Raw genomic sequence first — 27,344 nt, 5'->3', positions numbered from 1 at the left:
TTAGCATATTAGGCATATTGTTTGTGCTCTTATCTTCATGATTATTGGTAATGGTTTCCTCTGTTACTAGGTAGTGTCGGCCTTTCACATCGGACGTGGCAGCACTTCTATGTCGTACATGGGGAAGGGTGTGACCAAGTCGGCCACCATGTGCCTACGTCACCTGGCCCATGAGATGGCCATTGTCACAGATGAACAGGTGGGTCAGGCTTTATGTTGTTGTTTTACACCAGATTGCAGTATTCTATCTATCCTATTCCAAACCAGACAAATCCTCGCACTATCTGTAGTTTAATTCCCAAGAGTAGAAGCAGTGTTCTTTCTCTTTCTCCAGGACTGGCCACGGAGCTGGATCTACAGTCGGCGGACAACAGATGGAGCTGGGGAGCCGGGACTCAACTGGATGCTGACCCTGTGGGCCTACAGAGACCCTGAGGTACTTCACTCAGTGTCAGCTGCATTCTCACTGAACTGCTCTGAAAAACTAGACTGCAATTTCTGACTGTCCGTCCATATTTGAGTTTGGAATCAAGTGTGTTATTGCTCTTAATAATTAATGAATTGCAGAGGTTCTGCTGTCATGGTAACAACTCTTTTGGGCTCTTTAGAGTATAGAATACAAAATGAATGAAATTTATGTTTCTTGCTTCTTGTAGGTTTATTTATTATGTTTCAAAAGTAGCGAAATGTTATTTTGGTTACAGAGATATGTCGTATTTTATTACAGAGGTTGTATAAGTTGTGCATTGTATCAGTTGTGCAGTTGAAAGCATTATGGTTTTCAGTACTTGTTAAACTGTCCAACTGCAACCTGTGTAAGGAGTAAGTGTTGCTGGGGGATCTTACCCCATACTTAGCTGTGCCAGTTACTTTTGTCAGTTAGAAATGGAACGTATGTCCTAAGCGTCCGATCTTTGTTAATCAACTATGAAGAAGCATTTGAAAATACATCCTTGAAAAAACATTCACTGTCTAAAGCCTACTTATATCATCACAGTTTAGTGTATTATGTTCTTTCACAAAGGTTTCACAAGCATTCAGTAATAGGCATATCAGTCAGTAACTGTTTTGTTTTTTTTTGATAAAAACTTCATCGCCATGATGTTGCTGGAATATTGCTAATATTGGCATAATACTGAAACTCACTCACACAGACTCACAAACGGCATGTTTATCTGTAGGAAACTCTGGTCCGTTGTCTGGCATTCAGGAGACTATAACTTACGCAATACTATTAGTAACTTTCTCAAGCTTTACACCCTCCTGTCTCCTACTTGTGCCAGGATTAGATGTTTAAGGGACTGAATCTCAGATTTAGCTCCATTGTGATCCATGGTTGTTATAAACATGTCATTTATGGATTTGTGGATTTTAACGAAGTGATGATCACCTACCGTCTCTGTCCGTCCAGGCTTTCCTCCCTCATTTAGCTGACATGGTATGAAATGACTGAAGCATTCCCTTAAAGGGGCACTGATACGGAGCGAATAATGTTTCTCGCCAAGGGTCTAATTACGAAACCAAACTGCAAATTGGTCAACGCCCGCTCCCTCGACCGTGACGGACAAAGGGACTGGGCTCCGGTCCACATTAGCAGAATTTCCTCACCTAAACAGTCAGGAGGCCGGATGCCCATCATATGCCATTATTTAAAAATAACAAAATAACAAAGTAACAAAATATCCCAGCAGTGTAGTCTTTTTTGGATGGCTGGATGGTATAGTGGCTGATCCAATTTGATCCTATTTCTGTTTTTTTACCTCGATATTTATTCATGTTAATTATTATGTGAAATTATGATGTCTACGTACACATAGCAAACCATGATTACACCTATGTTCCCAACTACACTGCAAATGTCTGTATGTTTTTCTTATGTAACGAAGTTCCGTTGGTATCCTCAAAACACTTTCAGCCCATAAGTGTTTTCAGGCTGCATGCGATACAGAGATTACATCTTCCTTGCTGTTTGATGGTGTAAACCTATACGTGTTATTTGTCATCATTCTCTTGATCGTCAGTTAATGAGTTTATGACAGGTATAATTAGAGGTAACACCACTCAGGTTACTCAACAAAGGTTCCCATTTGGCATTTCTCCTGTCTGGAGTAAATACTCAACATTATAAATTAAGGTTTGTAGTGGCAAATGTATTGTATGTTATGTAATATGTGCATGAAAGTGATGCAAGAGGGTTCATCAGCTGAGTTATCCAAACAAACATCGATCAAAGGATTAGCCGATAACACACTGATTGAATAATTACTTCTATCTACTACAGCGGATTTGTCAAAAGGCAGTGTGTGTAGATGTAATGATCTATACTAACTACATCCTGTCGTAAAGTGCGAGTGTGAAAACAACATCCTCCCTTCAAAGAATTAACCACCATTGTTTTGATTGATTGATTGCTCATTATTGGTTAACTAAATTACTTAGAATGGCGGACATCATACAATTAGTTGCCAGGTGTGCTATCTTGGGTGACCAATGAGAGGTTTATCAGGTTTTCACCAATGTGAAAGACGTGAAACGATGTGATCGTAAATTAGACTGTTGTAAGAAACACAACAAAAGAGCAGGATTATTTACCAGCTGCAGATGAATGGAATATCGTCCTTTTATGTGGATATTGATGGATACATTCCTTAACAAGGTAGTAGTCTGTTTTAAATTCATTATTTGCATTTGGTTTTAATTTAAATTGTTGCAACATTCAGCAGAATCTATAGGCAGTGCTAGATTGCTTATGTGTGTGAAACAGGATCCACATTGTCAGTCTATACAATGTTTAAATGTTACAGTCATGTTAGAAATTTACTGTCAGTATAAGTAGACCGTGTGTTCTTTCATTAATCTTCAAATTCATACAAATATGACAATAAACTAATTAGGGAAACGAGACAAAATATACGTACATTGGCCTCGTTATTTGTCCGTCCTAATAGTTTTTGACCATTTCTACCACTGGCAGATTATTAACCCTCAAAGTGTTTCATTCATTTTCATAATACATTTGTAAAAAGTAAGTAAAATGACTTCACTTTAGTTGATCTGTCCATAATTAAACTCTCAATTGCTCATATGGACTGTGCAGCAGGGGTCACGAACCAGTCACGAATTCTGGGATATCATCCGGGTACTAAGGGGAGAAAAACAATAACAAAAGTTTCCACCAGTCCACGGAAATTGCTCCGCATCAGTGCCCCTTTAATGAGCTGACTTGCCGTGATATATCTGACATACTGTTTAAGACATAATGAATCACTCTTTGCCTGTCTCTACACACCTGTCTACATTTCCAGGTGCGAGCTGCTGGCCTGGGTATAGCAGTAGCCCTGACATCAACTGAGATGGGCCGCATCATCATCACAGAGAACTGTAAACATATCCCAGGGGGCATCTGGGGGGCAGCCTTCAGCATCCTTCTGGACCAATCAGAGTGCAGCATGGTCCGACAACAGGTAAGGCACAGGACCCTTTCTTAGTTAAGCCTAAGGTCATGGTCAGGATGACTGATATTTAACATTTGCCTTAGAGTGTTTTTGTAGGCCATCTGACACTACAGAGTCAATAACCTGAGATCCAAGGCCTGACATTGTCAGTGTTTGTCCAACCTGTCACTGCTGGTAGTGGTACTCCAGTGTAGATATGTTGCAGGCTGCCCTTCTGCTGGTGAATCTGACGTCACAGACGATGCCAAGTGGTGGAGTTGATGGAGTCCAGAATACATGGCAGGGGCCAGTCGTCACAGATGCAGAGTATGAGGTAGGTGTACCGTCCATGATGATACTGCTGTCAGTATGGCCATAGTCACACACCTTTATTAATCTACCTGTATAATTGTACTTCTATTTATATGTATGTACAAGTGGTGATGTTTCTGTCTGTGCTTTTTGAGGCTGTGGTGGGTCCACAGCCAGTTCTACCTGGTGATGACGATGTCTCTGTGTTCTATTTCAGGTATCTCTTGTCAGTTTGACAGCACTGTTGGCACTGCTGCACCACAGCCAGTTCTACCTGGTGATGACGATGTCTCTGTGTTCTATTTCAGGTATCTCTTGTCAGTTTGACAGCACTGTTGGCACTGCTGCACCACAGCCAGTTCTACCAGGTGATGACGATGTCTCTGTGTTGTATTTCAGGTGTCTCTTGTCAGTTTGACAGCGCTGTTGGCACTGCTGCACCACAGCCAGTTCTACCAGGTGATGACGATGTCTCTGTGTTGTATTTCAGGTGTCTCTTGTCAGTTTGACAGCGCTGTTGGCACTGCTGCACCACAGCCAGTTCTACCTGGTGATGATGATGTCTCTGTGTTGTATTTCAGGTGTCTCTGGTCGGTTTGACAGCACTGTTGGCACTGCTGCACCACAGCCAGTTCTACCTGGTGATGACGATGTCTCTGTGTTGTATTTCAGGTGTCTCTGGTCGGTTTGACAGCACTGTTGGCACTGCTGCACCACAGCCAGTTCTACCAGGTGATGACGATGTCTCTGTGTTGTATTTCAGGTGTCTCTGGTCGGTTTGACAGCACTGTTGGCACTGCTGCACCACAGCCAGTTCTACCAGGTGATGACGATGTCTCTGTGTTGTATTTCAGGTGTCTCTGGTCGGTTTGACAGCACTGTTGGCACTGCTGCACCACAGCCAGTTCTACCTGGTGATGATGATGTCTCTGTGTTGTATTTCAGGTGTCCCTGGTCGGTTTGACAGCGCTGTTGGCACTGCTGCATCACAGCCAGTTCTACCAGGTGATGACGATGTCTCTGTGTTGTATTTCAGGTGTCTCTGGTCGGTTTGACAGCGCTGTTGGCACTGCTGCACCACAGCCAGTTCTACCAGGTGATGACGATGTCTCTGTGTTGTATTTCAGGTGTCTCTTGTCAGTTTGACAGCGCTGTTGGCACTGCTGCACCACAGCCAGTTCTACCAGGTGATGACGATGTCTCTGTGTTGTATTTCAGGTGTCTCTGGTCAGTTTGACAGCGCTGTTGGCACTGCTGCACCACAGCCAGTTCTACCAGGTGATGACGATGTCTCTGTGTTGTATTTCAGGTGTCTCTTGTCAGTTTGACAGCGCTGTTGGCACTGCTGCACCACAGCCAGTTCTACCTGGTGATGATGATGTCTCTGTGTTGTATTTCAGGTGTCTCTGGTCGGTTTGACAGCACTGTTGGCACTGCTGCACCACAGCCAGTTCTACCTGGTGATGACGATGTCTCTGTGTTGTATTTCAGGTGTCTCTGGTCGGTTTGACAGCACTGTTGGCACTGCTGCACCACAGCCAGTTCTACCAGGTGATGACGATGTCTCTGTGTTGTATTTCAGGTGTCTCTGGTCGGTTTGACAGCACTGTTGGCACTGCTGCACCACAGCCAGTTCTACCAGGTGATGACGATGTCTCTGTGTTGTATTTCAGGTGTCTCTGGTCGGTTTGACAGCGCTGTTGGCACTGCTGCACCACAGCCAGTTCTACCTGGTGATGATGATGTCTCTGTGTTGTATTTCAGGTGTCCCTGGTCGGTTTGACAGCGCTGTTGGCACTGCTGCATCACAGCCAGTTCTACCAGGTGATGACGATGTCTCTGTGTTGTATTTCAGGTGTCTCTGGTCGGTTTGACAGCGCTGTTGGCACTGCTGCACCACAGCCAGTTCTACCAGGTGATGACGATGTCTCTGTGTTGTATTTCAGGTGTCTCTTGTCAGTTTGACAGCACTGTTGGCACTGCTGCACCACAGCCAGTTCTACCAGGAGATGATGATGTCTCTGTGTTGTATTTCAGGTGTCTCTTGTCAGTTTGACAGCACTGTTGGCACTGCTGCACCACAGCCAGTTCTACCAGGTGATGATGATGTCTCTGTGTTGTATTTCAGGTGTCCCTGGTCGGTTTGACAGCGCTGTTGGCACTGCTGCACCACAGCCAGTTCTACCAGGTGATGATGATGTCTCTGTGTTGTATTTCAGGTGTCCCTGGTCGGTTTGACAGCGCTGTTGGCACTGCTGCATCACAGCCAGTTCTACCAGGTGATGATGATGTCTCTGTGTTGTATTTCAGGTGTCTCTTGTCAGTTTGACAGCGCTGTTGGCACTGCTGCATCACAGCCAGTTCTACCTGGTGATGATGATGTCTCTGTGTTGTATTTCAGGTGTCTCTTGTCAGTTTGACAGCACTGTTGGCACTGCTGCATCACAGCCAGTTCTACCTGGTGATGATGATGTCTCTGTGTTGTATTTCAGGTGTCTCTGGTCGGTTTGACAGCGCTGTTGGCACTGCTGCATCACAGCCAGTTCTACCAGGTGATGATGATGTCTCTGTGTTGTATTTCAGGTGTCTCTTGTCAGTTTGACAGCGCTGTTGGCACTGCTGCACCACAGCCAGTTCTACCTGGTGATGATGATGTCTCTGTGTTGTATTTCAGGTGTCTCTGGTCGGTTTGACAGCGCTGTTGGCACTGCTGCACCACAGCCAGTTCTACCAGGTGATGACGATGTCTCTGTGTTGTATTTCAGGTGTCTCTGGTCGGTTTGACAGCGCTGTTGGCACTGCTGCATCACAGCCAGTTCTACCAGGTGATGACGATGTCTCTGTGTTGTATTTCAGGTGTCTCTGGTCGGTTTGACAGCGCTGTTGGCACTGCTGCACCACAGCCAGTTCTACCAGGTGATGATGATGTCTCTGTGTTGTATTTCAGGTGTCTCTGGTCGGTTTGACAGCGCTGTTGGCACTGCTGCATCACAGCCAGTTCTACCAGGTGATGATGATGTCTCTGTGTTGTATTTCAGGTGTCCCTGGTCGGTTTGACAGCGCTGTTGGCACTGCTGCATCACAGCCAGTTCTACCTGGTGATGATGATGTCTCTGTGTTGTATTTCAGGTGTCCCTGGTCGGTTTGACAGCGCTGTTGGCACTGCTGCACCACAGCCAGTTCTACCAGGTGATGATGATGTCTCTGTGTTGTATTTCAGGTGTCCCTGGTCGGTTTGACAGCGCTGTTGGCACTGCTGCACCACAGCCAGTTCTACCTGGTGATGATGATGTCTCTGTGTTGTATTTCAGGTGTCTCTGGTCGGTTTGACAGCGCTGTTGGCACTGCTGCATCACAGCCAGTTCTACCAGGTGATGACGATGTCTCTGTGTTGTATTTCAGGTGTCTCTGGTCGGTTTGACAGCGCTGTTGGCACTGCTGCACCACAGCCAGTTCTACCTGGTGATGACGATGTCTCTGTGTTGTATTTCAGGTGTCTCTGGTCGGTTTGACAGCGCTGTTGGCACTGCTGCATCACAGCCAGTTCCACCAGGTGATGACGATGTCTCTGTGTTGTATTTCAGGTGTCTCTGGTCGGTTTGACAGCGCTGTTGGCACTGCTGCACCACAGCCAGTTCTACCAGGTGATGATGATGTCTCTGTGTTGTATTTCAGGTGTCCCTGGTCGGTTTGACAGCACTGTTGGCACTGCTGCACCACAGCCAGTTCTACCTGGTGATGACGATGTCTCTGTGTTCTATTTCAGGTATGTCTTGTCAGTTTGACAGCACTGTTGGCACTGCTGCACCACAGCCAGTTCTACCAGGAGATGACGATGTCTCTGTGTTCTATTTCAGGTATCTCTTGTCAGTTTGACAGCACTGTTGGCACTGCTGCACCACAGCCAGTTCTACCTGGTGATGACGATGTCTCTGTGTTCTATTTCAGGTATCTCTTGTCAGTTTGACAGCACTGTTGGCACTGCTGCACCACAGCCAGTTCTACCTGGTGATGACGATGTCTCTGTGTTCTATTTCAGGTGTCTCTTGTCAGTTTGACAGCGCTGTTGGCACTGCTGCACCACAGCCAGTTCTACCTGGTGATGACGATGTCTCTGTGTTCTATTTCAGGTATCTCTTGTCAGTTTGACAGCACTGTTGGCACTGCTGCACCACAGCCAGTTCTACCTGGTGATGACGATGTCTCTGTGTTGTATTTCAGGTGTCTCTGGTCGGTTTGACAGCGCTGTTGGCACTGCTGCACCACAGCCAGTTCTACCTGGTGATGATGATGTCTCTGTGTTGTATTTCAGGTGTCTCTGGTCGGTTTGACAGCGCTGTTGGCACTGCTGCATCACAGCCAGTTCTACCAGGTGATGACGATGTCTCTGTGTTGTATTTCAGGTGTCTCTGGTCGGTTTGACAGCGCTGTTGGCACTGCTGCACCACAGCCAGTTCTACCAGGTGATGACGATGTCTCTGTGTTGTATTTCAGGTGTCTCTGGTCGGTTTGACAGCGCTGTTGGCACTGCTGCATCACAGCCAGTTCTACCAGGTGATGACGATGTCTCTGTGTTGTATTTCAGGTGTCTCTGGTCGGTTTGACAGCGCTGTTGGCACTGCTGCACCACAGCCAGTTCTACCAGGTGATGATGATGTCTCTGTGTTGTATTTCAGGTGTCTCTGGTCGGTTTGACAGCACTGTTGGCACTGCTGCACCACAGCCAGTTCTACCTGGTGATGACGATGTCTCTGTGTTCTATTTCAGGTATCTCTTGTCAGTTTGACAGCACTGTTGGCACTGCTGCACCACAGCCAGTTCTACCTGGTGATGACGATGTCTCCGTGTTCTATTTCAGGTATCTCTTGTCAGTTTGACAGCACTGTTGGCACTGCTGCACCACAGCCAGTTCTACCTGGTGATGACGATGTCTCTGTGTTCTATTTCAGGTATCTCTTGTCAGTGTGACAGCGCTGTTGGCACTGCTGCACCACAGCCAGTTCTACCTGGTGATGATGATGTCTCTGTGTTGTATTTCAGGTGTCCCTGGTCGGTTTGACAGCGCTGTTGGCACTGCTGCACCACAGCCAGTTCTACCTGGTGATGATGATGTCTCTGTGTTGTATTTCAGGTGTCTCTGGTCGGTTTGACAGCGCTGTTGGCACTGCTGCACCACAGCCAGTTCTACCTGGTGATGATGATGTCTCTGTGTTGTATTTCAGGTGTCTCTGGTCGGTTTGACAGCGCTGTTGGCACTGCTGCATCACAGCCAGTTCTACCAGGTGATGATGATGTCTCTGTGTTGTATTTCAGGTGTCTCTGGTCGGTTTGACAGCGCTGTTGGCACTGCTGCACCACAGCCAGTTCTACCTGGTGATGATGATGTCTCTGTGTTGTATTTCAGGTGTCTCTGGTCGGTTTGACAGCGCTGTTGGCACTGCTGCACCACAGCCAGTTCTACCTGGTGATGATGATGTCTCTGTGTTGTATTTCAGGTGTCTCTGGTCGGTTTGACAGCGCTGTTGGCACTGCTGCACCACAGCCAGTTCTACCAGGTGATGATGATGTCTCTGTGTTGTATTTCAGGTGTCTCTGGTCGGTTTGACAGCGCTGTTGGCACTGCTGCACCACAGCCAGTTCTACCTGGTGATGATGATGTCTCTGTGTTGTATTTCAGGTGTCCCTGGTCGGTTTGACAGCGCTGTTGGCACTGCTGCACCACAGCCAGTTCTACCAGGTGATGATGATGTCTCTGTGTTGTATTTCAGGTGTCTCTGGTCGGTTTGACAGCGCTGTTGGCACTGCTGCATCACAGCCAGTTCTACCAGGTGATGACGATGTCTCTGTGTTGTATTTCAGGTGTCCCTGGTCGGTTTGACAGCGCTGTTGGCACTGCTGCATCACAGCCAGTTCTACCAGGTGATGATGATGTCTCTGTGTTGTATTTCAGGTGTCCCTGGTCGTTTTGACAGCGCTGTTGGCACTGCTGCATCACAGCCAGTTCTACCAGGTGATGATGATGTCTCTGTGTTGTATTTCAGGTGTCTCTGCTCGGTTTGACAGCGCTGTTGGCACTGCTGCATCACAGCCAGTTCTACCAGGTGATGACGATGTCTCTGTGTTGTATTTCAGGTGTCCCTGGTCGGTTTGACAGCACTGTTGGCACTGCTGCATCACAGCCAGTTCTACCAGGTGATGACGATGTCTCTGTGTTGTCTTTCAGGTGTCTCTGGTCGGTTTGACAGCACTGTTGGCACTGCTGCACCACAGCGAGTTCTACCTGGTGATGACGATGTCTCTGTGTTCTATTTCAGGTATCTCTTGTCAGTTTGACAGCACTGTTGGCACTGCTGCACCACAGCCAGTTCTACCTGGTGATGACGATGTCTCTGTGTTGTATTTCAGGTGTCTCTGGTCGGTTTGACAGCGCTGTTGGCACTGCTGCACCACAGCCAGTTCTACCTGGTGATGATGATGTCTCTGTGTTGTATTTCAGGTGTCTCTGGTCGGTTTGACAGCGCTGTTGGCACTGCTGCATCACAGCCAGTTCTACCAGGTGATGACGATGTCTCTGTGTTGTATTTCAGGTGTCTCTGGTCGGTTTGACAGCGCTGTTGGCACTGCTGCACCACAGCCAGTTCTACCAGGTGATGACGATGTCTCTGTGTTGTATTTCAGGTGTCTCTGGTCGGTTTGACAGCGCTGTTGGCACTGCTGCATCACAGCCAGTTCTACCAGGTGATGACGATGTCTCTGTGTTGTATTTCAGGTGTCTCTGGTCGGTTTGACAGCGCTGTTGGCACTGCTGCACCACAGCCAGTTCTACCAGGTGATGATGATGTCTCTGTGTTGTATTTCAGGTGTCTCTGGTCGGTTTGACAGCACTGTTGGCACTGCTGCACCACAGCCAGTTCTACCTGGTGATGACGATGTCTCTGTGTTCTATTTCAGGTATCTCTTGTCAGTTTGACAGCACTGTTGGCACTGCTGCACCACAGCCAGTTCTACCTGGTGATGACGATGTCTCCGTGTTCTATTTCAGGTATCTCTTGTCAGTTTGACAGCACTGTTGGCACTGCTGCACCACAGCCAGTTCTACCTGGTGATGACGATGTCTCTGTGTTCTATTTCAGGTATCTCTTGTCAGTTTGACAGCGCTGTTGGCACTGCTGCACCACAGCCAGTTCTACCTGGTGATGATGATGTCTCTGTGTTGTATTTCAGGTGTCCCTGGTCGGTTTGACAGCGCTGTTGGCACTGCTGCACCACAGCCAGTTCTACCTGGTGATGATGATGTCTCTGTGTTGTATTTCAGGTGTCTCTGGTCGGTTTGACAGCGCTGTTGGCACTGCTGCACCACAGCCAGTTCTACCTGGTGATGATGATGTCTCTGTGTTGTATTTCAGGTGTCTCTGGTCGGTTTGACAGCGCTGTTGGCACTGCTGCATCACAGCCAGTTCTACCAGGTGATGATGATGTCTCTGTGTTGTATTTCAGGTGTCTCTGGTCGGTTTGACAGCGCTGTTGGCACTGCTGCACCACAGCCAGTTCTACCTGGTGATGATGATGTCTCTGTGTTGTATTTCAGGTGTCTCTGGTCGGTTTGACAGCGCTGTTGGCACTGCTGCACCACAGCCAGTTCTACCTGGTGATGATGATGTCTCTGTGTTGTATTTCAGGTGTCTCTGGTCGGTTTGACAGCGCTGTTGGCACTGCTGCACCACAGCCAGTTCTACCAGGTGATGATGATGTCTCTGTGTTGTATTTCAGGTGTCTCTGGTCGGTTTGACAGCGCTGTTGGCACTGCTGCACCACAGCCAGTTCTACCTGGTGATGATGATGTCTCTGTGTTGTATTTCAGGTGTCCCTGGTCGGTTTGACAGCGCTGTTGGCACTGCTGCACCACAGCCAGTTCTACCAGGTGATGATGATGTCTCTGTGTTGTATTTCAGGTGTCTCTGGTAGGTTTGACAGCGCTGTTGGCACTGCTGCATCACAGCCAGTTCTACCAGGTGATGACGATGTCTCTGTGTTGTATTTCAGGTGTCCCTGGTCGGTTTGACAGCGCTGTTGGCACTGCTGCATCACAGCCAGTTCTACCAGGTGATGATGATGTCTCTGTGTTGTATTTCAGGTGTCCCTGGTCGGTTTGACAGCGCTGTTGGCACTGCTGCATCACAGCCAGTTCTACCAGGTGATGATGATGTCTCTGTGTTCTGTTTCAGGTGTCTCTGGTCGGTTTGACAGCGCTGTTGGCACTGCTGCATCACAGCCAGTTCTACCAGGTGATGACGATGTCTCTGTGTTGTATTTCAGGTGTCCCTGGTCGGTTTGACAGCACTGTTGGCACTGCTGCATCACAGCCAGTTCTACCAGGTGATGACGATGTCTCTGTGTTGTCTTTCAGGTGTCTCTGGTCGGTTTGACAGCGCTGTTGGCACTGCTGCACCACAGCCAGTTCTACCTGGTGATGATGATGTCTCTGTGTTGTATTTCAGGTGTCCCTGGTCGGTTTGACAGCGCTGTTGGCACTGCTGCACCACAGCCAGTTCTACCAGGTGATGATGATGTCTCTGTGTTGTCTTTCAGGTGTCTCTGGTCAGTTTGACAGCGCTGTTGGCACTGCTGCACCACAGCCAGTTCTACCAGGTGATGACGATGTCTCTGTGTTGTCTTTCAGGTGTCTCTGGTCGGTTTGACAGCACTGTTGGCACTGCTGCATCACAGCCAGTTCTACCAGGTGATGATGATGTCTCTGTGTTGTCTTTCAGGTGTCCCTGGTCGGTTTGACAGCGCTGTTGGCACTGCTGCACCACAGCCAGTTCTACCAGGTGATGATGATGTCTCTGTGTTGTCTTTCAGGTGTCTCTTGTCAGTTTGACAGCGCTGTTGGCACTGCTGCACCACAGCCAGTTCTACCAGGTGATGATGATGTCTCTGTGTTGTCTTTCAGGTGTCTCTGGTCAGTTTGACAGCGCTGTTGGCACTGCTGCACCACAGCCAGTTCTACCAGGTGATGACGATATCTCTGTGTTGTCTTTCAGGTGTCTCTTGTCAGTTTGACAGCGCTGTTGGCACTGCTGCATCACAGCCAGTTCTACCAGGTGATGATGATGTCTCTGTGTTGTCTTTCAGGTGTCTCTGGTCGGTTTGACAGCGCTGTTGGCACTGCTGCACCACAGCCAGTTCTACCTGGTGATGATGATGTCTCTGTGTTGTATTTCAGGTGTCCCTGGTCGGTTTGACAGCGCTGTTGGCACTGCTGCACCACAGCCAGTTCTACCAGGTGATGATGATGTCTCTGTGTTGTCTTTCAGGTGTCTCTGGTCAGTTTGACAGCGCTGTTGGCACTGCTGCACCACAGCCAGTTCTACCAGGTGATGATGATGTCTCTGTGTTGTCTTTCAGGTGTCTCTGGTCAGTTTGACAGCGCTGTTGGCACTGCTGCACCACAGCCAGTTCTACCTGGTGATGATGATGTCTCTGTGTTGTCTTTCAGGTGTCTCTGGTCGGTTTGACAGCACTGTTGGCACTGCTGCACCACAGCCAGTTCTACCAGGTGATGACGATGTCTCTGTGTTGTCTTTCAGGTGTCTCTTGTCAGTTTGACAGCACTGTTGGCACTGCTGCACCACAGCCAGTTCTACCAGGTGATGATGATGTCTCTGTGTTGTCTTTCAGGTGTCTCTGGTCGGTTTGACAGCACTGTTGGCTCTGCTGCACCACAGCCAGTTCTACCAGGAGATGATGATGCTCTTAGCCAGTCTGTATTCCAACCCTACCGTCCAGCCAGTTAGTGTTACCATGGAGACACAGTTGTTGTCCACTGGCAATACCGACTCAACTGTCAGTACATTTGGTACGCCGAAATCTTCTCTGTTCTTCATTGATTGTATAGACAATACCTTGCTGTGCTCAAGGTATTCACATTGTCATTACTATGGCCATTTTGAGAGTAATTTGTTTTCCTTGTCAACTTTCTCAAATAATCTTATCAGTACAAGCAATACACTGCTCACCCACTCATTAAAAATGCAACTGTCACTGTACTGTGTAGACATCACTAACCGTTTATGTGGAAATGTATTATAGTCATTCGTTGAACATAACTGGGAACCTTTCCTTGCCTTACAAATCCCATATCCAGAGAATTTCTTCTTTATTTCCTGTAGGTTAGATCAGATGACAAATAGTAGATGAGGATTTTGTGAAAGAAATGTTTTTATGGAATTATGTTAACGCTCAAGGCCTTTGCTGAATAGTATCTCTAGTTATTTTTAGGGCACATTTTAGGCTCAGGACAGACAGTAATATTGGTGATGGATGAATTTCATTATGTGCAGCATGCATAAAAATAATGTAGTTTTTTTCTTCAGTGGCCCATCACCTTTCCTAGATTAATGTACCAGTTAATTTAGAACTAAATATAGTATTCTGCAAAAGAATTTTGTGAAGTAATTTATCCTACATAACTTGAGTTCTCAGTAAACAGGTCATGTTTCCTGAACTTGTGCATATTTCAGCTGGTGGAAGACATTTAAGTACATCTCGAGATGGTAGCAACCCTGGGCAGCGAGCTGTCTTCCAGAGGAGGACTGTGCAAACCCCTCCTACCTCTGGCAGCTCAGAGACACCACGGTCAGGATATGGTAAGTGCTGACTGAGGGATACTGGTATTCGGTGTAGCTGATGAATTATTAACTTCAGTTTGCAGCAGGTTTTAGTTTTGTATCATGAATATCAACATTGTCAAATTATGCATACACTATCAGGATTCATCATTCACAATTCCTGATGAATGTGATGTCAATATATGGTATGACATTAATCATATTCTTTCTCAAATGTCTTTATAAAGATGGTGTTGGTGACATGACCACCTCCACCACTACTGCCAGCAGCGACACCCTGGAGTACCATAGTGTTGTCACCCCATGTCTGGTGTCAGCCGTCTGTCGTCTCATCAAGAACCTTGTGCTCCTGGCACCGCAGGATACCTTCCTGGCGCTGAAGAAGGATGGCTACATCTCAGTACTGACAAGGTATTCAGACGACGGATTTGTTACTCCTTGCATAAGAATGAACTGCTACAAGCTTGACATGTGAATCAAGGAATGTGGTACAAGGACTTCCTCCATCATGAGAGTGCAATGTTACATGCTTGACATGTGAATCGATGGATATTTGGATGACTTCCTGCATGAGAGGGCATTGTTAAAAGCTTGACAAGCAGAGTTAAAAGTGCAAAAACAGATATAACAATGAGAGGGGCAGAAACGCGGGTGACAATCAGAGGGTAGAGGTCAGAAACAGGGATGACAATGAGAGGGCATAGGTCAGAAACAGGGATGACAATGAGAGGGCATAGGGCAAAAACAACAATGACTTTCAGAATGCAGAGGACAGACACAGAGATAGAGGGCAGATACGGGGATGACAGTTGGAGGGTAGAGGATATTTTTTGTGCCACAAACTCTTCTTTGTTTGGCCCAAACTGTTGTTTGTTTGAGTAGGGAATGAATCTGCATTTGAGAGATACTTTCAAACTTTCAAACTATATTCCAGTGATGTTTGCCATTCTTTGTAAAACCAAACTGACTATTGTTTCTGGAATTTCATTCACAATGACACATATACCTACCCCATCCTGTCTTATTTGCAGCATGGTCAATTCAGGGAAAATCCAGGAGTGTTGTAAGGAAATGTTGAGTGGGTCAAATCCTGCCCAGGCCGAGCTTGCATTCCGGGACCTGATACAGCTGTATGACAGCATCACGATGCTGCTAAGAGCCTGTGTCTTGTATGACTCCCCTAGTAGAGTGGAGATCCTGGACAACAGCACCGCTCTTGACTCCATTGTTTCGCTGCTCCTCATCGAGTGTGATGGTAAGTGTCTTTGCCTCCATCATGTCTTCGTAGATACATCATATCGCTGACCTCCATCAAGTGTGATGATCATATGCGTATACTGCAGTATATCACTAACCTCCATTAAGTGTGATGGTCGTATCCTTACACTGCAGTATATCACTGACCTCCATTGAGGGTAAAGGTGATGTCCTGCATTCTGTCTTGTTGAATGTCACAACTTAAGTTCGAAGGAATGAATAGTGGCATATTCAATATTCAGGTGACAATGTTGCAACAGTTATTCACTTTTGTTTATACACAGTTCCAGGTTTAGCATGTAAATGTCTGTCTGTCATACAGCTGGAGGAGACTTGGCAGCTGACTGTCGTGGCCTGTGGATGTCTGTGTTTAACCTTCTATCCTCTCTGGTACAGCTGCAATCCTCCACAGCTCTTGATGTCATCACACACGCCCTCTCCAAAGCTTGGACACACCTCACAGGTAAATTGATATCACTATTCATGCCGTACCTGAAGTCTGATATTACAGGTAAATTGATATTACCTTACAGCCCAGGACACACCTTTGAGGTAAATCAGAATTACTACACATGTCCTCTCCGGAAACTGGGCACACCTTTCAGGTGAATTGATATTACCAAACATGGTCTCTCCAAAACCTGAACACACCTCACAGGTAAAGTGATATTACCACACATGCCCTCTCCAAAGCATGGGCATACCTTTCAGATAATTGCCCCAACCCCCAAACCTAGACACCTTTCAACTAGATTGATATATTCACAGATGCCATTACTAAACCATGGGCATACCTTTCACATAGGTTGATATCACCACTCTGAAACAGTTACCCTGTGTCGGGTAGTCATGAAATGATTCCAATAGGTACTGTCCCTGTTCAGCAACAATATTATGTACAGATGTGATACTGAGCTTTGGTATTACGTTACAGACATGTTCAGGAGGCTTCTGGAGATGCTAAGTGAGGAGACTCAGGGTGTGTCACTGTCCTGTATGACCTTTCTGTCTGGGATATTTTGTGAGGAAGGCAAGATCACAGCACGACACCCAGAAGGAGGCAACAGGTCCCACTCACTTACTGAGCTGCTGGACATGCATATTGGACGACGTGAGTCCAATATGAATCTGTACCATGTTATAGCAATAGTTGATCTAACCTAGCTAACCATACTGAGTAGTGTCGCAGGGACTCACAAGGAATATTGGACGGAACTTTGGTTTAATTGTCATTTCAGGAAGTAAAACATTTCAGTGACTATTTGTTTAGAAGTTTTGTGATGAAAGGTCTCTGACTATCATTATATCCTTATGTTTTTCACCCTTCATACCTTGGCGACCTTTCATTAATTTTTATGACACTGAGTGTAGGTGGAGTGTTTCTGATGAACAAGGTAACAGCCAAACAAAGGCTCCATGCTCCATGCTCCAAGCATCACCCTTGTGTTTCCAGCGTCTGATGACCCTAGTCAGGGCCCCCGAACATCAGGGTCCAGCTTGTGTAAAGCCTTGATCAGCACCTATGACCTCATCACCTTGAAACATGCTGACAGACCTCACAGTGCTGACCGGATAGCTGTCATCAACACTCTCAAGTCTCTCCTTGTCATCTCTCAGTCAGCCAAACAGACAGCACTAGACAGTAAGTTCACATCAAAAAGTACTAGACTGTCAGGTCCAAACCTTCTACACAATACAATAGCTTCCAAACAGACATCACTGGACATGTCCATTCAGTGAAAATCCAAACAGCACTCCTCGCATCTCACAGTCTGCCAAACAGACACAACCAGACATAAAGATCTATCACTTTAAAGTCAGTGAACACCAGATTGAGACTGACAACACTAGACAGTGAATTCCAAATAGACAACACTAGATAGTTTCCATCAGAAAGTAATAGACAATGAGTTCAGAACTAAACAGTCAATGCCAAACATACAGAAACTTACAGTCACAAGAAACAATATGTTCCACCACTAAAATGCCACACAGACAGTACCTGATACTAAGTACAAGAAAGCTGTATACATTGATTTCAGTGGGTCTGGCCGAGTCACTTCTGCAGCACGGAAAGCAGCTTCATGCCAAGCTCAGTCTGGAGGCACTGCAACTCTCCAAGGCTGGGGGGAGGAGGAAGGAAGAGTCTCTCCTACAGGAACTCCTGCTCCTCTTCTCTTTGCTGAGGAACTTTATGGCCAGCTGCAATGAGGTCAAGGTAATCCATGCTCTTTAACACGTTGCTTCATGTTGTTTTACATGTTGTGGAGAAGTTGGCACACCTGTTGTGCTTACAGCTGAGTCTTTCCTGCATTTCAAACGATTTTGATCAAGTCAGATAGAAACAAGACCTTGTAGTTTTCAATATGTTTTCATTTGTAAGTCTTGTTCTTGTACTAAACAGCAATAGAAATGCTGTTTTCTAAAAAATGAAATCTCATAAAAGAAAGCATTCATATTTATGTCCTCTATTTTAAAACTTGACAAAAAGCCAGATTTGTTTTTCTTTTGCTGTTAAATACATATTCCTTGCTGCAGCTTGCGTGCCACCATTCTGGACTTAGCAGCTTGATACACCGACTGTGGGCATGGGCACAAGTAGATACTACCCTGATGACCTCTGTCCTGGCTCTGCTACTCACCTTCACAGCTCACTGTCCACCTGGTAGGTCACTCTCCTGCCCCGAGAATCACGTGAGGGTGATCCTTCTCATGTTGGAACCTTGTATGGAGGTAGTAAAATGGAAGCTTGTCCCGAGAACAGTATATGGATCTAAATCTTTGATGGACAGTCTTTTGCTTGTAGGACCATGCCAGAACCAAGTAGAGATACAGTCGAGTGATAGCCACTTTCTTGTCCTGGGTAAAATATATAGATGGAAAGCTGTAAATGTCTCTCTTGTCATGGAGACACAGCATCTTAAATCTAGTAGAGCAGCTAATTTTCCCACAATTTCTATTCCCTTTCTAAAAGTCCCTTTCTCTAGCTTTTGTTGCTGGTCTTCCTCAAGCTGTCTTCCGCTATCTTTCATAAAGAGAGAGTGAAAGAACTGCAAGGTTACGTCAATGATATTTATGATACTTGTTGCAGCTACTTCCTCACTGGCATACACTAGCTCGTCAGGTGTGCCTAACACCACCGTGGACGGTAAGCCCTGCCTCAGCAGCAGCTCCTTGGTACACTGTCTGCTGAAGCTAGCAGGGCAAAACACAAACAAGGACATCACCAGGCTGGTGTTCAGCATCCTTGCCACTCTCACCTTCTCCTCCGAATGCCGCAACATCATGTGGAAGGTGAGTACAATAGAATTCTCCATCTCACACAAGAGAAGCAGTACATAATTACAAGGGATGTCTTCCTGTATTTATGGGAATAGAACTGTTCCTTAGCCCTTGAAGCCTTAGCTTGGAGGAGAGGTTGGATTGTAAGTTAGGTGACTTTCTTTGCTGTCTGTCATCACACTTTAAAGGTCACTTTTATCTGGTAGTGTTCTAAACACCAAACACACAAACAGGAGTTATTTTTTACTTGAGACTCAGTCTGGGTTACAATGTATCTTGGGTAATCCATGCTTGTCGTAAGAGGCAACAAGCTGGATTGAGTGGTCATGCGCGCTGACTTGTGTAGCACATGTCATCACTTCCAAATTAAGCAGATTGATGCTCATGATGTTGATCGTTAGATTGTCTGGTCCAGACTCGATTATTTGCAGACCCCAGATAATAGCTGGAATATTGCTGAGTGCAGCATGAAACTGAACTCACTCTTTTATACTTAAGTTTTCGGATTATCAATTTCTTATCTTCAAGACACAAAAGTATAAAACCAAACTTTTTGTTTATAAGACACTACTCCTGTGTTTTAGAGTAACTTCTTCTCTGAGTTCTCCAAGCTGAATCCTCACAAGGCCAGCAAGAGTAAGTGGAAGTCACCACGAGATGTCCAGTGGATGGATGTCCTCACCAACCTTTCCTTCTCAGTGGAGGGTCACCAGATCATCTTCAACATCTCAGGTAAGGTGTTGATGGTGTGACAATGTTGATGATGTTGTGTGCATTGATATAGATGGCATTCATGATAATGTTGCTTGTTGTAATGTAAAAGGTTAAAGGTGTTGAATATGTTGCAGGTGTTGACAAATATGTTGCAGGTGTTGTTGATGATGGATGTAGTGATTTTGAAGGTGATGGTGAAGATAGCTGTGGTAATGTTGAAGGTGTTGATGATGATGGCTGTAGTGATGTTGAAGGTGATGATGATGGATGTAGTGATGTTGAAGGTGATGGTGAAGATAGCTGTGGTAATGTTGAAGGTGTTGATGATGGCTGTAGTGATGTTGAAGGTGTTGATGAAGGCTGTAGTAATGTTCAAGGTGTTGATGATGATGGATGTAGTGATGTTGAAGGTATTGATGATGATGGCTGTAGTAAGGTTGAAGCTGTTGATGATTATGGCTGTAGTGATGTTGAAGGTGTTGATGATGAAGGCTGTAGTAATGTTCAATATGTTGATGATGGATGTAGTGATGTTGAAGGTGTTAATGATGAAAGCTGCATTAATGTGGAATGAGTGAGTGAGTTTAGTTTTACGCCGCACTCAGCAATATTCCAGTTATATGGTGGCTGTTTGTAAATAATCGAGTCTGGACCAGACAATCCAGTGATCAACAACATGAGCATCGATCTGCACAATTTGGAACCGATGACATGTGTCAACCAAGTCGGCGAGCCTGACCACCCGATCCCGTCATGACAAGCACAGTCACCTTTTATGGCAAGCATGGGTGGTGAGGGCCTATTCTACCCCGAGACCTTGATGGGTCGGTAATGTTGAAGGTGTTGATGATGATGCCAGTAGTAATGAAGGTGTTGTTGATGTAGGGGGAGTGCAGCTGCTACTGGACTACCTGGAGCTGGGGTCGTCTCGATGTCAGGAGAGCTCACTCCTCATTCTCCGTAACCTTTGCTGCCATGCCAGTAACAAGCACAAGCTTCTTGCTAATGGTTTGTACTTTTCCTGATAGAAGATGCTGTGTATGGCAGCTGTTATCCTCCATACGTCTAAGGCTGGCCTGTCTCTCACTGGTAGATCCATACCCGTTGTTCCTGATATTTCATATTATCCACCCTTGATTTTCCTTCATGTTTAACCAACCAATTAAGCATCAATGAGGGAGAGGTTAAGGGAGGTAACTCATATTACCAACAAACTAAAGCCACCTCCTTTGTTTATTAACGTGAAGGCATCCTTTCCTTAATAAATACTTTTGAGGGGATTCTTCAGGTTGTCAGTCAGTATTTCAGTATTGCATTTCTTGTGAAACCAATCATGATTAATGGGAGTGATTGCTTTGCATAGCTGTTCCCAAGCAAACAGTGAGCCTATTTCATAACTCTTATTTCTGACTTGTACATTATTTGTAGTAACATGGCCAATCAGATTTTGGCAACTGAACATCAAGGGTGGATTATTTAAGATTAAAAAAAACACAAAAAGAGATCCATGGGATTTTGCAGGTTTACTAAAATGCCTTGCCTGGCGATATGGACAGAGGTTGATGCAGATGATTGCTGGAGCTGAACTGATTGCATGCACAAATATATACATTCATTTAATAGTAGACATTTTTACTTTAACCTCAGCTCAAGGTAAAAAGTAGACATTGCTGAAACGATCAAATTACAGAAATATGCTGTAGTCCATAGTGCTGAATATTAAGTCAACACTCCTAATTTGATGGGAGAAAGGATAATAAAGGGTCTTAAGGGTGTGAATTAAGTACAGGTGCTGTGTTAATGCTTGGGTATGGTAGCCAAGATCTACATAATGGCATTACATGTGTGATGTTGCAGAGAAGCTGCTGCCAGCTTTGCTGCAGTGTGTGGAGAAAGGGACAGAGAAAATGCAAGCTGTGGCAGCATCAGCTTTCTGGGCTCTCATATTCAACAATCAGAAGGTAACAGAGTGAGTGAGTGAGTGGGTGGGTGGGTGAGTGAGTGAGTGAGGTTTTACGCCCTTGTAGCGCTGTTCCAGCAATATCACAGCAGGGGACACCACAATCAAACCCTGGTCTTCAGTGTGATGAGTGGATGCTTTAACCAACATAGATATTAACTTATGTGATAAACTCAATCTTTGTGTGTGTTGAACTTGAAGGTTCTTGCCTTCTCCTTTATTGTAAACCGGCTCTGGCTTGGTAAAGTGTTTGCAAAATGTTTCATTGCAGTGTTTCATTTTTAAGAGTAATGGGAAAAATAGTTTCTTGATGCATTGGTTTACATTGTCCCTGGATGCAGCCTCATTGGTTTTCATAGTGAAAAAGAGTGATACAAGCCTTTGATGTACTGACAATGGTTTGACATTGGCTTGATGATCATCCTTACCTATCAACTGATTCTCATATTGACAACTGCTGCTTTGTTTTCCAAGCTAAAAATGCCAATGATTGCATATTTATTTTCAGGCCAAGGTTCTGATGAAGAATGCCAACATCCTGTGCCAGCTCCAGGACTCTCACCAAAACATTGTCAATCTTGCTACCAAATCAGACCTGCAGACACGCTGTGCCGATGATCTAAAGTCTGTCATCTCAATAGTAGCAGACTAACCTGAGTCTGGATTCAGAGAGTGACAGCCTCATCCCTGACACTGGAGAATGCTGTGACAGCTGTTCTGGTTATCATGCAGACAGAAACAGGTTGTCTCAGATAGTGTGTATGTTGTCATAAGTCAGATGAAGAGCGATACTGTTCCTGAAGAATATCAGGAAAATACAACTTTGTCTGCTGTTTTATTTCAGTGAAGGACATGGTAGAAATAATGTTTCCTGAAAATGATGTTGTCTCATGAGGTTACAAATGATAGCCTGTTGACATCTCAATTTGAATAGTTGAAGGCATGTCAATGGACATGTCATTCCAAGTAGTTTTCATACAGTTTTTGGAGACCCATGAAGATCCGGGTTAGTGTTTATCTTCATCAGCCCACACTTGTTGTTAGCGGCGACTATCGGGATTGGGCGGTCAAGCTCGTTGACTTGCGTGATGTGTCATCGTATCACAGTTGTGTGGATTGGTGCTTATGCTGTTGATGACTAGACAAGCTGGGCCAGACTTGCTTGTTTACAGATTGAAGCACTGAATGGTTAAGGTGTGCCCTTGCTTGAAGGGGAACAGGGGTTCAGTTTTCAAAATAGATTTACCCCATTCTTATACACAAACCTCCTACCCTCCAGCCGTCCACTCCCAACCCTATGCCATCACCCAGACCACAAGTACTAATAGTACTGTAACGCCCAACACCCACACACAGATAAATAGAGAATACTACACAAGGTCTCATTATGTATGAGTTGTACGATATGTGTCCTTTCCCTTGACCAGATACCATGGGAAGGTCAGGAGTTTCGTATATCTACATGTGGTATTTTATTTATTACCCACATTTTTCATGTATTAGATTGACAAATTAGCGTATTTTTGTTATTTCTATGGTTTCAAAGTGAAACCGGTTCCATATAGAGTTTGCAGGAGAATTGTGTACTGTAGAACATTTTGTTTTCATGACCTTCCCTGGTTTTGGCCCCACTACGCCATGATGTTTGTCTGCCCCCTTTTCAATCCATATGACAATGCATGTCAGTTGTCATCACCTGCTACTGGTAGCATCTCCTTTGTTGGTTTGCAGTTGCTTCACTTGGCTAACATCACTGAATATTATATTTACGTTTTTAGGTGGATATAATGTCTCAGTTTGAGTCACAATTAAACAGGAAGACGACTTCATTGGCAAAGTTTACATTCTCACAATGCATATAGGATGTTGAGTGAATGAATTCATGTGTTTGTTATGACTGAAAAAATAGTTCCATCACAAGTTGACATAACTGAGAGGTCATCAGTTTTCCAATCAAACTGTTAGAATCTCAGGTAAAGTGGTTACCACACAGCTCAATGCTATACAATGTGATTAGAAAGCAGTTACCCATAGATTGACCATGTAGGTAATAATGCTGGGTACTATGTATAAACCTGAGGGTAATCTGTGTGTCAGCTGTGTACTACTGGAGAAGTGAAATCAGATGAACAGTGATGAACAAATGTATGTGGTGTAAAGCATGTGGTGTCTGTGTTTCAGGAAACAATGTATTAGACATTTGTGAACTAATCTGTACATTATGTTTATTTATTTTGATAAAATAACTACATATAACTTTGCGTTGGCGTTTGTGTATATATTTAGGTGTGTGAATAATAAGACAGAAATTGAACCATCCAGTGACTAACACCTTCAACATTATCAGGCTGAATTTGTCTCTCAGGTGAATTTTTTCTCAACCATATACACTAGGGTGAGAATTATTTTATGGATATACAATTTGTTTATTTTGTATGGGCGACGTTTCGACATAGATTCTAGACTGCATTCATTTTAATGTTCTTGTCAAGCATGTGATACCTATGTCCAAACGTCCCGATACAAAATAAGTAAGTTGTCTATCCATAAAATAGTCCTCATTCTTCATCTACCCAACTTATAGAATGCCACTCAAAGAAGTAATAAACACTAAGATTATTCAAGTGAACCTTCGGTCATTGATACGTTTTCTCTTTGTATTTTGGCAATTCCAATGACCAATGAACATAGATAGGAGCCACATGACAATGTGGGTAATCTGAAATAACTGTCCCGATTTTCTTCAAAGTTAATGGGGAAATCGGCTTTCTGTAAATATCTATATAACCACATTCTGTCTTTTACTAATCAAGAACGTTCATAAGCTGATACACTTTCAGTTTAAAACAAATTTAGATGTAATACTGCACATTTGCTCTAGTTCAGTACATAATTTCAAATTTCACAAGCGGAAAATCCATTCCAGTTTAGTAGCACCCATTAGCTTTTTCTTGGAATATAGCGAAGAGCCTATTGAGATTGAGAGGCGTGTTCAGTAAAAGTACCGTGAAGCGTTGCTATTCCCTCTTACAGACAATAGTTATTGGGGCGTCTCCTGTTCTCGCGGGTTTCCTATTCTCGCGGTAAACACATTTTCTGCCGAGGTCCACGATGTGTGATACTTGGCCGTTGTTTGCAAAATTGACCAGTAAGTAGGAAGTGGCCCAAGTCTGTGAATTATCAAAATGATGCAACGAAACGAATATTCGAAAAGAACTGTTTATATTATTTTTTTCAGCTGATACTCGTAAGTACCGCGAGAATGGGAGACCCACACGCGGCCCCGGCAGTGGCACTATACAGGGCCACATTTGCCCCGTTCATCACTAGTAGTTCACTTGCAGACATGGTTAGGCGTGACCGTTTTTGCGATGCGACTACCGATCTCTAATAATCTCTAAACAAGACTCTGATAGAAGAAGGTGTAAAAGTTGGGATGGCCCAAAACTCGGGCCGGGCCGGGTCACGGCGGGCCAAATATATTATTGGATAATGATCCCATTAATGAGCACCATGCCTACAAATGATTAATGCAACATACATCCTTGATAATAATAATCATTTTTAAGCCACAAACGCGTAACATATATAGTTTAGATCTACTACGAAGTTTCCTGAGAGCTGGCTGACCGAGGTTACGTCTAAAAGTGGAATCGATAAACGAAACATGGTTTATAATGCATAAATATTTGACTTCATTCGGATACAGGCTTCCATCGACACGAAAATGTTTCCTACGTCTACATCCTATTAATACTACCCCATAAATTCACAATTTGTAGGAAAGATGTAGAAAATCTAGCCTGGTCAGTTTGGCTGGTCAATTTGTTTACCCTCCTGCCAAAGTCAAGCCTGTCCTCCAAATATAAATAAAACCACATTCCACGCCTTAAAACTGGTTTAATGCATACACACTTGGCTTGGAGTGTTAAATCTCCCCTAGTGGAATCATCTGGTTACATCATTACAGAACTAGTCTTCAGACAAGTCATCAACATCTCCATCAAGATCTGAAAACTGACCCGACATGATGGACGGATTAAATTCTCTTTTAGCCCGTCCTCCACAAAATTCATCCGTCTCGGACGTCGGGGCGTGCTGTCTTCTCGGACGTTGGGGCGTGCTATATTCCCTACACTGACACGGTATGGTCATCGTGGTACCGTTAAAATCAGTGTTATCTCCTCCACCACCCACCACCCCCCACCCTCAAATCATCTGACGTTCTTGTCACTAGATTTCACTTTCACAATGCCTTATTATTTTTTTTATTTATAAGAAAGACTTGATTAATATTTACCAAACACTCAGGACTAAGTACCTATAATTGTAAACTAACACAGCTCTTCATTTGAAGGAGGACATTTAAATATAAAACACTTCACCTTGATTTGAGTTAAATGGAATTGCCATGGAAGGACTTAGCTGAACTAAGAGGTTCGTGGACCTCAATATGCATGACTGAGCAAGACCAACACAGTAAGCTAAACACAAATTAAATGACAGCTTCTTTGTCGCCAGCGCATCAACAGAAATTACCTTTCGTGAAAATAAAACATGTTGCCGTCTTTTACAAAAGTTCTCCCTCTTTGCATATTTGATTGTTGAGTATGTCAGGAAGAAAGGATAACACTATATGGACTCTTCATAACAGTGAGTACGACGTTTAAATGATGAAGAGAATGGGGAAAGAGCAGCATACATACACATGTGAGGAAATGTTTGTACAGTACAATTGGGGATTAGGACTGCAATGTCATGTGGAAGCCAGTTACAATAACACATTGCCCAGGTACATAGAAGCGTGAAGCCTGCAGCTAGAACAAGTGATAGTGGAGCCTGCAGCGAGAACAAGGGATAGTGGAGCCTGTAGTATACAGAGGGTGTTCATCCAACTATTTTCATCCTTTCTTATTGACCCAACTTCTAAATCCCTTCAAAACAGGTGAACCCGTCGTTGCTGAATGCCAGTAGTTTCACCACTCCTATCTTGCGCAGGTTTTTATCCTTAAAATACTGACGACTTAAAAGTCACGGATAGATTGTCACCTACTGAGGACTTCATTTTCAGGATCTTAAACGGTGGTCTTGAAAAATGGTCCGTTGTGAGTCTCTTATCTGGTGTGTTTTATTATGAGCAGATCTAGATAATCTCAATTTAGACTATTTTTGGCCTCATTACCAATATGGAGTCATTTCTGGTCAGGTAGACTATGCCGTTTCTGCTTCGACTCGGTAATGTTGGGCGAGACTTATCCATAGTCCCGCTTCTGAAATGTCCTTAGAAACTGATGTGTAGTGTCTTATGGAATTGTTGTAGATGACCAAGATTACAGATCCCTTCAACACTTCACCTGATGAAGGGATCTGTAATGATCCCTTCAACACTTCACCTGATGAAGGGATCTGTAATGATCCCTTCAACACTTCACCTGAAGAAGGGATCTGTAATGATCCTGAGACGTTGTGTTGGAAGAATAAGGAAACTCAAATGCATATAATATCTTGTGAAGACGTTGTTAGCTTTGAGGCTATATAGAACCTTTATAAATCACACATGCAGCAACCTGCGCCCACATGCACGTTGCTTCATAAATTTATTAAACCTGATCGCGATGAGCCAATAAAATCTATTTCAGTTTCTCAATATTTGTCAGTTAGTAAGAATCAGGCAATGAAGCGGCGAAGTTAGCATGACAGTGAACTGGCGATCAGTCTTCGCCCCTCCTTGTCGCTTTCTCCCCACTCTGTGTT

At 44.6% G+C, this 27,344-nt stretch overlaps 1 protein-coding gene across 1 annotated transcript in view; it reads left to right on the top strand.

Annotated features, from left to right (window-relative positions):
• The window catches only part of LOC137258390 (rotatin-like), a 66,176-nt gene extending 42,325 nt beyond the window's left edge, over positions 1 to 23,851 (top strand). Inside the window, exons 28-45 of the mRNA XM_067796053.1 lie at positions 71 to 199; positions 335 to 436; positions 3,306 to 3,464; positions 3,661 to 3,768; positions 13,428 to 13,605; positions 14,270 to 14,395; positions 14,605 to 14,788; positions 15,409 to 15,632; positions 15,957 to 16,097; positions 16,569 to 16,745; positions 17,088 to 17,276; positions 17,677 to 17,852; positions 18,173 to 18,299; positions 18,726 to 18,928; positions 19,501 to 19,648; positions 20,516 to 20,638; positions 21,488 to 21,591; positions 22,099 to 23,851. Of these exons, the coding sequence (XP_067652154.1) occupies positions 71 to 199; positions 335 to 436; positions 3,306 to 3,464; positions 3,661 to 3,768; positions 13,428 to 13,605; positions 14,270 to 14,395; positions 14,605 to 14,788; positions 15,409 to 15,632; positions 15,957 to 16,097; positions 16,569 to 16,745; positions 17,088 to 17,276; positions 17,677 to 17,852; positions 18,173 to 18,299; positions 18,726 to 18,928; positions 19,501 to 19,648; positions 20,516 to 20,638; positions 21,488 to 21,591; positions 22,099 to 22,242 (2,742 nt within the window). The 3' untranslated portion in view covers positions 22,243 to 23,851. The remainder of the gene's footprint in view (positions 1 to 70; positions 200 to 334; positions 437 to 3,305; positions 3,465 to 3,660; positions 3,769 to 13,427; positions 13,606 to 14,269; positions 14,396 to 14,604; positions 14,789 to 15,408; positions 15,633 to 15,956; positions 16,098 to 16,568; positions 16,746 to 17,087; positions 17,277 to 17,676; positions 17,853 to 18,172; positions 18,300 to 18,725; positions 18,929 to 19,500; positions 19,649 to 20,515; positions 20,639 to 21,487; positions 21,592 to 22,098) is intronic.
• The last annotated feature ends 3,493 nt before the right edge of the window (positions 23,852 to 27,344 follow it).

Source organism: Haliotis asinina, chromosome 12 (assembly GCF_037392515.1).
Source record: "Haliotis asinina isolate JCU_RB_2024 chromosome 12, JCU_Hal_asi_v2, whole genome shotgun sequence".
Classification (NCBI taxonomy): domain Eukaryota; kingdom Metazoa; phylum Mollusca; class Gastropoda; order Lepetellida; family Haliotidae; genus Haliotis; species Haliotis asinina.
The sequence above is the reverse complement of the archived record's forward strand: the minus strand, read 5'-3'. Positions and strand labels throughout refer to the sequence as shown.